Raw genomic sequence first — 12,326 nt, 5'->3', positions numbered from 1 at the left:
GCGTCACGTTGCAGAAGCGTCTTCTAGACGGTTCGAAACGCGTTCCATTACATGACATCGAAGCTGTCTCGGCTATCTCCTTAGCTGTCTAAGCAGACTGTCTCGGATGCTGGCCAGAATTGGAACACACCCATATAGTTAGGCGGAGGCAATCTCCTGGGTGGCGGAAATGGAAAAGAAACCTGCTATGGAGTAACTATACCTAATAGGTAAAAACCAAATCAGGAAAGAAATAATGAAATAATTTACGATAACTCAAAGGGAAGCTCTTGACTTTTCGAAGCGAGATGAGGATGCCTTTGAACGCGTAGTACGTTACAAAGCGAGGTACACAAAGGAAGGAGCATGTGCTGGCTACGGTAAAGCTAGGGAAACTATGGAACATATTTTATTAGAATGTGAAGATATCTACTTAGCTGTCGGTTTAGGCTCCTCTGGCCTCCTTGAAGCCCTTGGGCTCAGGGATAGCAGGTTTCAGCGGCTATGTAAAGAAAATGAATATAAAAAAAAGCGACTAGAACAGTATGCATAACTTCTGCAAGAAACGAATCTTCTTACGCTCTTATATCGCAGCGAGTTCATCCATTCCGAGCAATCTCTGGCATTGCCACAGCATCTTGATGCTGCCAGACTGAATCGCCAACAAATTTTCTTCACAGCACCTGCACGGCAAATCTATCCAAAGGCTCGGCGCGGCGCCAGAGGTCCGGTCGCCATTGACGCCAGCGACGCCCGCCGAAAAAGGTCCACCCAACAATGAGACCGTATCCTCCGCGCGAGCTCCGAGAGAGCAGGTGCGTAGAAGGTTTTTTTTTTTCTCTTTGGTAAAAGTATTCGGCTGTGGCAGGTAATGACAGCGAGTACCGTTTTATAGATAAATCGCTATGGCGACACGCGACGTCCAGCGCGGTACTTCAGTGCAGCTACCGGCACCGTGCATGGCCGCTGGCTCAGCCCAACAACGCGCACTGGATGTGATATCCCCGAAAGTTGTCGATCGAGAACGCGGCTCTAGGGACCGCATTAAGCACGTTTATTAGCTCCCGCGCCTACGCGTTGTCTTCTACTAGAAACTGCTTAAAACACAAGCGTGCCCCACGGTTAGTGATATTAAAAAAAGAGTCCACCGATCCAAGAATCTAAATGACGTGAAGCTTGTTAAGAGTTAGTGAGGTATAGTAGCGGTAGTGGATGACACGCGCACGGCCTCGTTGCCTATGGCTGTTAGCTCTCTCTGTCACGAAGCCGAAGCCGGTGTGCGCTACTTGCAGAGGGTCAAATGTTCATGAGAGCTGCTGGTGAGAGAAGTACGACGTATATGCAAACACGTATAGATAAGGCCTCTATAACCGCGTTGTCACAGTGCAGTGTCACGTATATTATGGGAGATTGGCCAAGAGATAGAGTGCGTCTCAGTGTCCCAGTTGCATATACTTAATGACCCAACTTGTTTGCTCGGCAATGCAGCACCCAAAAAAGTGGGATGTAGAGACATAGAAAGCATTGCTAAAAAACATGTGGTTGATCCCTCTTATATAGGAATCGGTATAGAACACAAAAGTGAAACGTGTCTTCACAGAAGTAGTGTAATGTTTATTGCACATTGATATATAATGTCTATTGGTGTTTTGTGGCTAAAGCGCCCTTAGGCGTTGATGCACCCACGCTGACGCCTGGTGGCACGTCTCCTCCATCACGACTACCAACGTCGATGACCATGAGCAACCGTCGTGCATATGGAAGCTGCACTACGCTGCACGTAACTGACGAAGCACGTAACTGACACACTAATACAACGCGCAAGACAAAGCACGTAACTGAATCGTCACCGAGTCAAATCAGCGCGTACAGCGCGTCGTAATTGCAGCCTCCGCGATCAACTTCAGAAACATTTTCAGAGCTAATTGCGGAGGCCACGCTCCGCTGTGCTGAGTACGGTGAACGCCACCTAGGTGGCGTTGGTAGTGCTTCTTGATGCCAGCGTCCCTTCGAATGCTGGCATCGAGGCGTCGTAGTGCTGAGACCACCGAAGCGTTCACTGTCGGTGCGCGTTAGTGTCATAATGCAGTACTTCTCTTTTCTGCTCGTAGGCGGCGGCACCGCCCCGAGCAAGAGCGCGGGTACACGGAGGAGTGTTAGATATATAAGGCGCGTCTGTGTAGCTCTCTGCAAATGCGTTTGTAGCGCAATGGGTTAAACGCTCGGCGATCTATCGTCGCGGACCGAGAGGTCGTGGGTTCGATTTCCAAATTTTGCATGTTTGTGGAACTTTTTCTTCTGGTTTCTTTCTTTGTATTATGTTCGTGTACATTGTAAGCTGACGTATTTCCGTGACGGAAATACGCCAGTGAAGTCTTGGTGGACCCCGGCATGAAACACTTTCGTGTTAAAAAAAAAAAGAAAAACACCGCAGACTGAAGAGAAGGCAACTGCTTGGCAAGGGGTTCCACAAGGTGGCGCAAAAACAGTGGCGAGAGGATATATGGTCTGCTTTATATAGTGCATGCAAATCAATGACACGTTGCATGAAAGCGGTGAAAAACAGAATGGTAGGAACGGCTACTAGCTGGCAGCAGGAGTGTCTGCATGTTGTAAAACATATGAGGAAGCGATGCCCAGACATTCGACTTTCACCAGATGCTTTCCAACTTCGTAACATTCCGTCGAAGCACTGAATGTGCGGTGATACATGCGGCGGTACGGCAATAGTGCATAATCCCAAAGAATAAAAATGATTTATTTGCAATAGAAAAAAAATTACACGAGCGTCAGACTTTTTTCGGAATGTCTTGCCTAAGACTTGTCGCCACGCCGGAGGAGTTACTCAGCAAATCAGTTCTCCGGAAATTGGCAGAATTAATCGACTGTTTTTTTTCCATTTCACGAAACTGTCACTATACTCTGTGGTATTTTCATGCATTCTTGAGGCCTTAAAACGAGAAAAATTAACCTGCCGTGGTGGATCAGTTAGCTAAGGCAAGCTCTGCTGAGAACGATGTCGCGGGATCGAATCCTGGCCGCAGCGGCTGCATTTCGATGCAAGAACGCCCGTGTGCTTGTGTTGTAGTGCACGTTAAAGAGCCTCAGGTGGTCAAAATTTATCCGGAGCCCTCCAGTACGGCGTGCTTCATAATCAGAGCTGGTTTTGGCACGTAACACCCCCGAAAGAAGGAAACGAGAAAAATTTGCAAAATATTACTGGTTCAATTTCTGGTTGCTTTCTAATGCAAAATAATCTTTTCTGTTAATAAACAGCTACCTTCAGTTAATGTTGCCACGACTTCACGGAAAGGTGATGCGAGAATTTAAATGTGCGTCGCCACGCGTTTTCTACTTCTGCGTCGCTTTGGCCATATACGACAAATTCATTCTCGGTTCAGATCATTTACTATACCGGGAAAGTAATCTAGTGGTCGTTTTAAGAAATTTACTGTCTCTATGCAGTTTTGCTCCGATTAGGCGCCTTACTGAACTGAAAGTGGAGGGGAGCATTTGTAAAAAAAACAGAAAAAAAGAAAGACGTGCTTACTCATGTAAGACTACTTCTCACTTTGTTGATGTGACGAATAAATGTGCTTCGGACTTGCTGCGCAGGTCATCGACTACCAGTCGACCATTGTCGACCACGAGGCCTATCGACTTACGGTGAGCAGTCCGGAACAGCTGGGAACCTCTAGAAAATGTTGTTGACTGCCGACTTCACAAATATTCTGCGCATTACTTTATATGCAACGGACACACTTCACAACATGCCTCGTCGCAGAATGCTAGTCCTCGCTTGTCTGCAAAAAAAAAAAAAAATAAAAAAAAAGAAAAGGAGGCCGCGATATTGTGTAAATCTGGAGAGACACAGCGTCTCGCACACTCGTATAGACCGCGGCAGTACTGCTTTATGAGAACTGTAAACGAATTGACAGTTTCATTGATGGTACATTCAAGTGGTCGATATTCAGCTCTCTAAGCTCTCTGGCGGCGCACTTTACGTTCGTGCTCTAGCTCAGATCGCTCTCACCTTCGAACTTGTAGCGCGACAGAGATCCGACAGAATTTCGGTTATGTGCCTCCTCCGATTGCCGTGGGAGCATACGAACGTTGAGCTCTGGCAGGTTTTCTCTGGCTCCGATGTCTAGAAGGCTCCGCATCGTTGCAAACCGTGTTGGAGAGCGGTGAAAATCAACCGAATGAGTCCTAACAGTAAGATTATTAGAGGAGTATCTGATGCTGCAGTCACACCTTTGAACACCCAGATCTTGCCTCGTTAGCTGGCTGGTGTCTCGCACCCTTGAGGACAAGCCGGTCGTGTGCCTGACGCCACACCCCACCTTCCAACCTATATACAAAATGAGGAATCCAGCGTTGACTGCACATATGAAATCCGTGTAAGACACACATGCATCGACGCGCAGGCCACTGTTCACTCTGCATTAGCTTCGACACTACTCACTGCAGTCAATTCCAATGCAAATCCACTCAAGCGACTGGGGCCTGCACCCACATTTTTTGGGCCTCTTCTAGAGAAAGCTTTACTCTCTATCTCTCTCTCTCAAATGCAAATTTCGAGCACTACCTGCGCACACTCTGCTGGATGCCGGAGTTGAATGTCATTGGACAAAGTAGGGCCTTATATTCATCTGCACAATAGTGTCCTGGCATTGGCAGGCATACGATCGTCGCGGCGATGGCGAATTGCAGATGGCGCTTATGCGTCCGAGACGTTCTGTAAATACAGGCCCTGATCTCCCACACGCACTATATAAGTGGGCTTACAAACAGAGTTCCCAAATGAATTCCGGTTAGGCCATTTGCACCAACGAATTTTAAAGCCTCCTTGGGAGCGATTTAAGTTATAATAGCCTATAAATATATAGAACTCTCCAGCTGGCACCCCTTTTTTCTATGCGCTTAGAATGTTTGATAAGTGAATTTTACTTCCAAGTATGACAAGAAAGCTACATACATGGGTTCGACGCATGGGGCACGTTTCTTATATTTGAATACACCAAGAACATGTGCCTATAGTACAATATGGGACAGAATACTTCTTTTTCCTTGGCTAATTTGACTGTCGAAAATGCATGACCGGACATTTTCTGGGCACGTAAACACACTGCTGCCAAAGCGCGAATAAAATGGTCTATGCATGCATGTACCACAGATTTCAGTGCGCGGCTTCAACAAGGTGATAAGTGTCATAAAAAGAACTCTTGGCTATTATAGCGAAGCTTTCTATGTCTCACTGATTCGTCCGTGAGCGCCGAAAAACGCACTGCAGCAATGCCAACTTACACAATGGAAGTATGTACGTATCTGCGCACACGATAGAACAACGGCGCACCACATATGTATTTTAGAACATGTACTACAGTTTACATTCGCAGTTTTACCGATAAGAACAATGGCAACTGCAACGCCACGCTACCCAGACGAACTGTATATATCTGCATTGCATTACGTGCGTCACGCAATGCATTCCCGGCCGTCACCATGGGTAGGCCGCGGGTGCAGCGCACGGAAGAGGCTGCCGTACGCGAACGTATAGCGCGAGCGCTATCGTGCCCGTAAGGTCGATCCCGTGTATCGGCAATGGCAGAGCCTCTGACCGTCTACCACAGCGATCACAATACTGTGCAAGTGTAGAGTCGTCCGTGAAAGTGTGAGTGCGTGCGTGTAATCAACGGCTACATGATCTAAAATAAAGGCTATGCAACTTAGCGAAATGTGTCTTCATTCAACTTTAACGTTAAAAAATACAACCCTAAACAAGAAATCAAATCACATATGCATCGCATCGGGTCGCTCAGAATTTCTTGGGTTCGTTGTGTGGCCGTTGGCTTTGGGCTTTCGACTTTGATTCAGATTGTATGCAAGAAAGCTTCGCGTTCAACCATCTTTCTGCAAGAAAGGGGCTGCGATTTTTTTCTAAAAAAATTCACGTAATATTGGATGCTGTTTTGCTTCTTGCTGTGCTCGATGTGTACGACGAACATTTTATATGTCGGTTCGAAAACTTTAATAGCTGTGGAATCTTATCTTTCTTTCGTCTTCTTTTTTTCAGCAAGAACAAAGCACGGTCCTGCTGCTGTACGTTCTATTTCGACTGATATTTAAGGTTAGTAAACAATTTAGTTGCTTCGCTATAACATTGTTGATGTGAAATCAATGGGAGGGAGCATCCAGTTCAGGGATTTGTCAAACTTGTGATCCCTACTCCCCTGCAGCAATGCAAAATGCCTTTATCTGTGATGAACTTCAAGGGGTGGTGGGAGAGTGCTATCAGTAAATAGTTGTCGCAGTTTCACCTGAAAGGCGAAGCATCAATTGCGATAGCAAATTTGAAGAGAGCTATACGGAGTAATGATAGCAGCTTTATCAGCTGTATAAACTTGGACATGCAGCAGCACCGGCAACACGCAGAACTGTAATCGACGCCGTCGGCGTTTTGCCCGCGTTCGCTCAAAATGCGTGCGGCGTTGGTGACTGTTGCCGGAGCCTCTGATATACATAGGCACTTGGTGCCGCAGCTAAACGTCGCCTCCCTTTCCTCCTCCCCCCCCCCCTCCCCCACGGCCTTTCGCGCGTCGGAAGAAGGTACGTTTACTCTACATATATGGTGATTGTAGAGGAGGAAAGAGACGCCTACTTTTGCAGCCCTTAAGGGAGCACAGCGCAGAACGCGCGTTTGTTCTCCGCCGTGCGTTCACTCCCCGTGAAAGCGCACGTCCCTCACGCCCTTTCACTCGCACATACAGCGTTCGGCGCGCGGCGACGATTTCATCTCCATTGACGTCATACAGGAACCTCACGGCGATGGCGACGACGACGGCGACGGGCAGAAATCTGCTTTTGAGTGTCCATATAATTGCTATCGCAATAAAATCTTGTTCGAGAAAGATAGAGCCGGTATCACTTCAACAACCTATAAAAACACCTTGCTGACTTCTTAATGCTAAAATCTTGTTCGAGAAAGATAGAGCCGGTATCACTTCATTAACCTATAAAAACACCTTGCTGACTTCTTAATGCTTTGTAGCTGTTCCAAAAGTTGTCGCAGTTTCACCTGAAAGGCGAAGCATCAATTGCGATAGCACATTTGAAGACAGCTATACGGAGTAATGATAGCAGCTTTATCAGCTGTATAAACTTGGGCATGCAGCAGCACCGGCAACACGCAGAACTGTTGTCGACGACGTCGGCGTTTTGCCCGCGTTCGCTCAAAATGCGTGCGGCGTTGGTGACTGTTGCCGGAGCCTCTGATATAAAAAATGTCACAGTTTCGCCCTAAGGGCGAAGCAATGAATGCGATAGCAACACAGCAATGTCATACGAAGTAAGGTGAGCGGCTTTGGTAGCAACAACACGCAGAACTGTTGTCGACGCCATCGGCGTTTTGCCCGCGTTAGCTCAAAATGCGTGCTGCGTTGGTGACTGTTGCTGGAGCCTCTGATATAAATAGGCACTTGGTTCCGCAGCTAAACGTCGCCTCCCTTCCCTCCCCCTCCCCCACGGCCTCTCGCACGTCTGAAGAAGGCGCGTTTGCTCTACATATATGGTGATTGTAAAGGAGAAAAGAGACGCCTACTTCTGCAGCCCTTAAGCGAGCATGGCGCAGAACACGCGTTTGTTCTCCGCCGCGCGTTCACTCCCCGTGAAAGACGCGCCCCTCGCGCCCTTTCACTCGCACATGCAGCGTTCGGCGCGCGGCGACAATTTCATCTCCAAATGACGTCATACGGAACCTCACGGCGACGGCGACGGCGACGCCGACGGCAGAAATCTGCTTTTGAGTGTCCATATAATTGCTATCGCAATAATAGGCACTTGGTGCCGCAGCTAAACGTCGCCTCCCTTCCCTCCCCCTCCCTCCCCTCCCCCACGGCCTCTCGCGCGTCGGAAGAATGTACGTTTACTCTACATATATGGTGATTGTAGAGGAGGAAAGAGACGCCTACTTCTGCAGCCCTTAAGGGAGCACAGCGCAGAACGCGCGTTTGTTCTCCGCCGTGCGTTCACTCCCCGTGAAAGCGCGCGTCCCTCGCGCCCTTTCACTCGCACATACAGCGTTCGGCACGCGGCGACGATTTCATCTCCATTGACGTCATACGGAACCTCACGGCGACGGCGACGGCGACGGCAGAAATCTGCTTTTGAGTGTCCATATAATTGCTATCGCAATAATAATTGTTTTACAGCGAAAGCTGTATATGGCTAGGCGAAACGAAAAACCGTTCGCCACATGTTTCGATAAACGTCTCCATTGGCTGCGCCGTCAGTTACGTTGTTCTCTACGTCGCACCCAAGCGCGCGGGCCGTTGGCATCGCCGTTAGTGACGTCGTTAGCGAACGCGTTCCCTCCATTGCCACGCCACGTTGACGGTGCTCTGCCCGCAACGCCGCCTCCTCGGCTCGCCGTTGTCGCATGCGTTTGATATCTCGAGTTAGCTCGGCGTCGTGGTTAGCAGCATCCGCGCGCCATTGGCGCTTGCGTTCCCCTTCGCGACTTTAACGTGGACGTTTCGTCGCAGCCGAAGCCAAAGTGCCGCTCGAGAAATTCTCGCCGAAAGCGGGCGTTGGCTCCGGCGAACGCGTTCCCGCCATTGCCACGTTGACGCTGCTCTGCCCGCAACGCCGCCTCCTCGGCTCGCCGTTGTCGCATGCGTTCGAGATCTCGAGTTAGCATCGGCGTCGTGGTTAGCAGCATCCGCCCGCCATTGGCGCTTGTGTCCCACTAGAAACACAAACATGTAACCAATAATTGAGAAACGCTTCAATACAGCGTCGGGATTAACCCACTGCTAAACACCGGGGCCGCACGTTTCAGCTTATCTGGTTAACCATCTGTACGGAGTGCTTGGGCGGTGATTTTTTCAGTAAAAAATTGCTTGTAATTTTACTCACCTTGCGTATACACATGTGGGCCAGACGCCACCCCGAAACAACACATTTAAAGGTCGGCTTTATAATTCATCAAGTGCTTGTGACAGTCGTTACTCCGCGCTGGGGCTATCGTAGGTGTCCGGCATTGCGGTCTCGCCGCGTGTAAAGTATGAACTTGAAGGGAGCGTCGTCCAGATGTAATACTCCATCACGATAACAAGGTTTACCATTACGCTGAATGCGTCTCAGAAAGATGGTGTGGTAAGGAGTACCCCTACAATGAACTGTGGACCACCTACGACGTCGCGTCTCGATAGTGCTCAAGATGAGAGCAAGGAAAAACCATCGGCATCGGTCAGCGCCCAAATAAATTATTAGATGGTTTTATCTTGACGTTTACTGTGCGCTGCGCTAAGACGAGTGCATGCGCCAAGGTGCACATGTGGTTTGTACACAGCTGCCCAGCGGGCATGCTGATGCGTGTACACGCAGCGCTCATGCCAGCAGCGGAAGCCAGAATGCTGCCATGACTCCGGCAGGGTCGATTGAGCACAGCTTGACGGTGCGTCCACGTCATCGCTTGTGTAGCCAAACGCGTTGTGCGTCACCGAAGACCTTCCAACTCTCCACTCACGGGCAGCAAGTGCGTGTCAATACCGTGACAACACGCCAGTGCCAACGGCGATGGCGTCCGTATAACTGCTATCGCAATAAAACGAAGAAGCGAAGTGGAGGCTCCGCTCGCTCTCCTTAATCGAATCGATGGCGGAGCGAGGACAGCGTTTCAACATTCCGCTGCTGACGTGAGCGTAAACAGTAAACGTTAACCTAACAACGCCGACAGCTTCCCGTCGGTCACATCACCATACTCGCCAAATCCCAAATTGGCCTGCGACGATTCCGCTCCGGCAAGGTCTCACCATGCGCTCTACGTATCTTAGCAAGCTTCAAGACTCCGCTTCCAGAAGCGAAGCTCATCTGGACCCTTGGCCACCAATCGTAGCTGTAAATCGGAAAGCCCATGGCGTAGCCCGAGCCGGGACACACCAGGTGTCACATCAACAGATAACACCAGCATCTCAAAATTAGTTCCACTACCTAACCAATACTCAGAAATCCTCACTCATCAACGAGGTCAGAGATTCAGATTCCCCCCTTCACAAAGGACCCTCATGTGGGAAGAGGCCATGGCATGGCGCCAGCTACAAACCCACGCATATATACTTCTCGCCGTCCTCCGTCAAGTTCTATTCCGCCATATACCATATAGCTAGCTACCCACATTACTCGGGATACCTCTCCCTATACCATGTCACGTGGGCGTGCAAATAGCATCCCCTCCCTCCCTCCCTCTGATTCACCGGAGACCTGGGAAGCTGCTATGCTCAGCTCGCACCCTGACAAGCAATGTCTCGAGATTGGCCACCGCTATAGCCCTGGAATAAGGGCTTCAACCCATCTCCGGATACTTTTTCATTTTCAATAGAGGTTTATATCATCGTCATCTCGTGCGCTTTGGCGCTGAGCCGTGCTCCCTCAAGGGCTGCAGAAGATAGCGCCAACCTTTCCCTTTCCCTCAAGAACCACTTACCCTCTTCTCGTGCGCCATCGAGGTCCTGCAACGCCAGTTTTGGCGCGCCTCATCGCGCCAGCGTTGCGAGACGCCTGGTGTCGCCAGGACACGCACACGCACGCACGCACGCACGCACGCACGCACGCACGCACACGCACACGCACACGCACACGCACACGCACAGACAGACAGACAGACAGACAGACAGACAGAGAGAGAGAGAGAGAGAGAGAGAGAGAGAGAGTTATAGGGCACTTTTAAGTTTAGAGCACGTTTTCTGGCTTTCCTAATTATGAGGCCGTCCTCACTGCCTTTTTGTAAATATATATTTTTCTCTCTTTCTCTCATTTAATTTTGAGGCAGCCATTTTCGCTCAGCTCACTGATATCTTGTCATCGCCCTCTGTTGTCAGGTGGTGGCACTGGCCGGTATCAAGGACTTCGCCAGCCGGGTGGCCATCGAGTGCGAGAAGCGGAACCTGGCGCTGCAGCTCGGCTACGAGGCAGAGACGGTGTCCCTCGAAGAGCCGGCCGTGCCGGGGCCGCCCAAGTCGCGCAAGATCGCCATGCCCGTGCCGCAGGATCTACCAGCACCGAAAGCGTTGCCCCCTCCGGTGGTTCCACACTTTATCCCGGGCATGCCTGGAATTCCGTTTCCTCCTCCGCCCGGGTTTATTGCGCAGCCGCCTCCGGATGGCAAAGAGCCTCCGGATGGCAAAGGGCCTCCACCTCCTCCCGGGATGCTGGCGGCCAGCGACACTCGGTCACCCGCTCCCCCGGGGTTCCTCTTCCCGCCACCCTCGGTGGTTCCCTACCCTACGGTGGACCCCACGTCGTTCGGGAATCGGCCCTATTGAAAAAGGGGGACGACACGCTAACGAACGGCACAGATGAAACTGTTGCATGCGCGGCGTGCCGAGCCTCGCACAGAATCGGCCGTCCGCAAACAGGATTAAAGTTTGGTGGTATTATCACGCGTACATTGTGTTGCTTTTTGACGGTGGATGGATGGAAACAACTAATCCGGCGAAGTTTAACGACCCGTGCTCAGGTCTCCCATGAAGGGACTTCGAGGCCTTGCCTCGCCGCCGCCTCCCGGGCCCGCTGGACTGCTCACTCTTGCGTCTTGAGGTTGGAGCTGCGCAGAGCGGCGGCTCACTTCAAGCTACTGCCATTTTTATTGCGATAGCAATTATATGGACACTCCAAAGCAGATTTCTGCCGTCGGCGTCGTCGTCGCCGTCGCCGTGAGGTTCCGTATGACGTCAATGGAGATGAAATCGTCGCCGCGCGCCGCCGAACGCTGTATGTGCGAGTGAAAGGGCGCGAGGGACGCGCGCTTGCACGAGGAGTGAACCCACGGCGGAGAACAAACGCGCGTTCTGCGCCGTGCTCCCTTAAGGGCTGCAGAAGTAGGCGTCTCTTTCGTCCTTTACAATCACCATATATGTAGAGCAAACGCGCCTTCTTCCGACGCGTGAAAGGCCGTGGGGAGGGATGGGAGGCGACGTTTAGCTGCGGCACCAAGTGCCTATTTATATCAGAGGCTCCGGCAACATTCACCAACGCCGCACGCATTTTGTGCGAACGCGGGCAAAACGCCGACGGCGATGACAACAGCTCTGAATGTTGCCGGTGCTGCTGCATGTCCAAGTTTATACAGCTGATAAAGCTACTATCATTACTCCGTATAGCTCTCTACAAATTTGCTATCGCAATTGATGCTTCGCCTTTCAGGTGAAACTGCATGCGACAACTTTTTGCTGCTATAACAGGACACTCCCACAACATGCGTGAGAGTCTCGCTCTAGTTGCCTGACATAACTTGCAAAGAGCACTCGGGTATTGCGTGGGGAAAATGTGCCGCAATCGCACCGGAC

The 12,326-nt window shown here is 50.5% G+C and overlaps 1 protein-coding gene across 1 annotated transcript in view; it reads left to right on the top strand.

Moving 5' to 3' along the window:
* Positions 1-11,402, top strand: part of LOC119448688 (uncharacterized) — a 30,703-nt gene extending 19,301 nt beyond the window's left edge. Inside the window, exons 7-10 of the mRNA XM_049666460.1 lie at positions 660-794; positions 3,595-3,645; positions 6,056-6,109; positions 10,860-11,402. Coding sequence (XP_049522417.1) covers positions 660-794; positions 3,595-3,645; positions 6,056-6,109; positions 10,860-11,303 — 684 coding nt within the window. The 3' untranslated portion in view covers positions 11,304-11,402. The remainder of the gene's footprint in view (positions 1-659; positions 795-3,594; positions 3,646-6,055; positions 6,110-10,859) is intronic.
* Positions 11,403-12,326: the final 924 nt, after the last annotated feature.

The sequence above is a fragment of the Dermacentor silvarum genome, chromosome 4 (genome assembly GCF_013339745.2).
Source record: "Dermacentor silvarum isolate Dsil-2018 chromosome 4, BIME_Dsil_1.4, whole genome shotgun sequence".
Lineage (NCBI taxonomy): Eukaryota > Metazoa > Arthropoda > Arachnida > Ixodida > Ixodidae > Dermacentor > Dermacentor silvarum.
The sequence above is the reverse complement of the archived record's forward strand: the minus strand, read 5'-3'. Positions and strand labels throughout refer to the sequence as shown.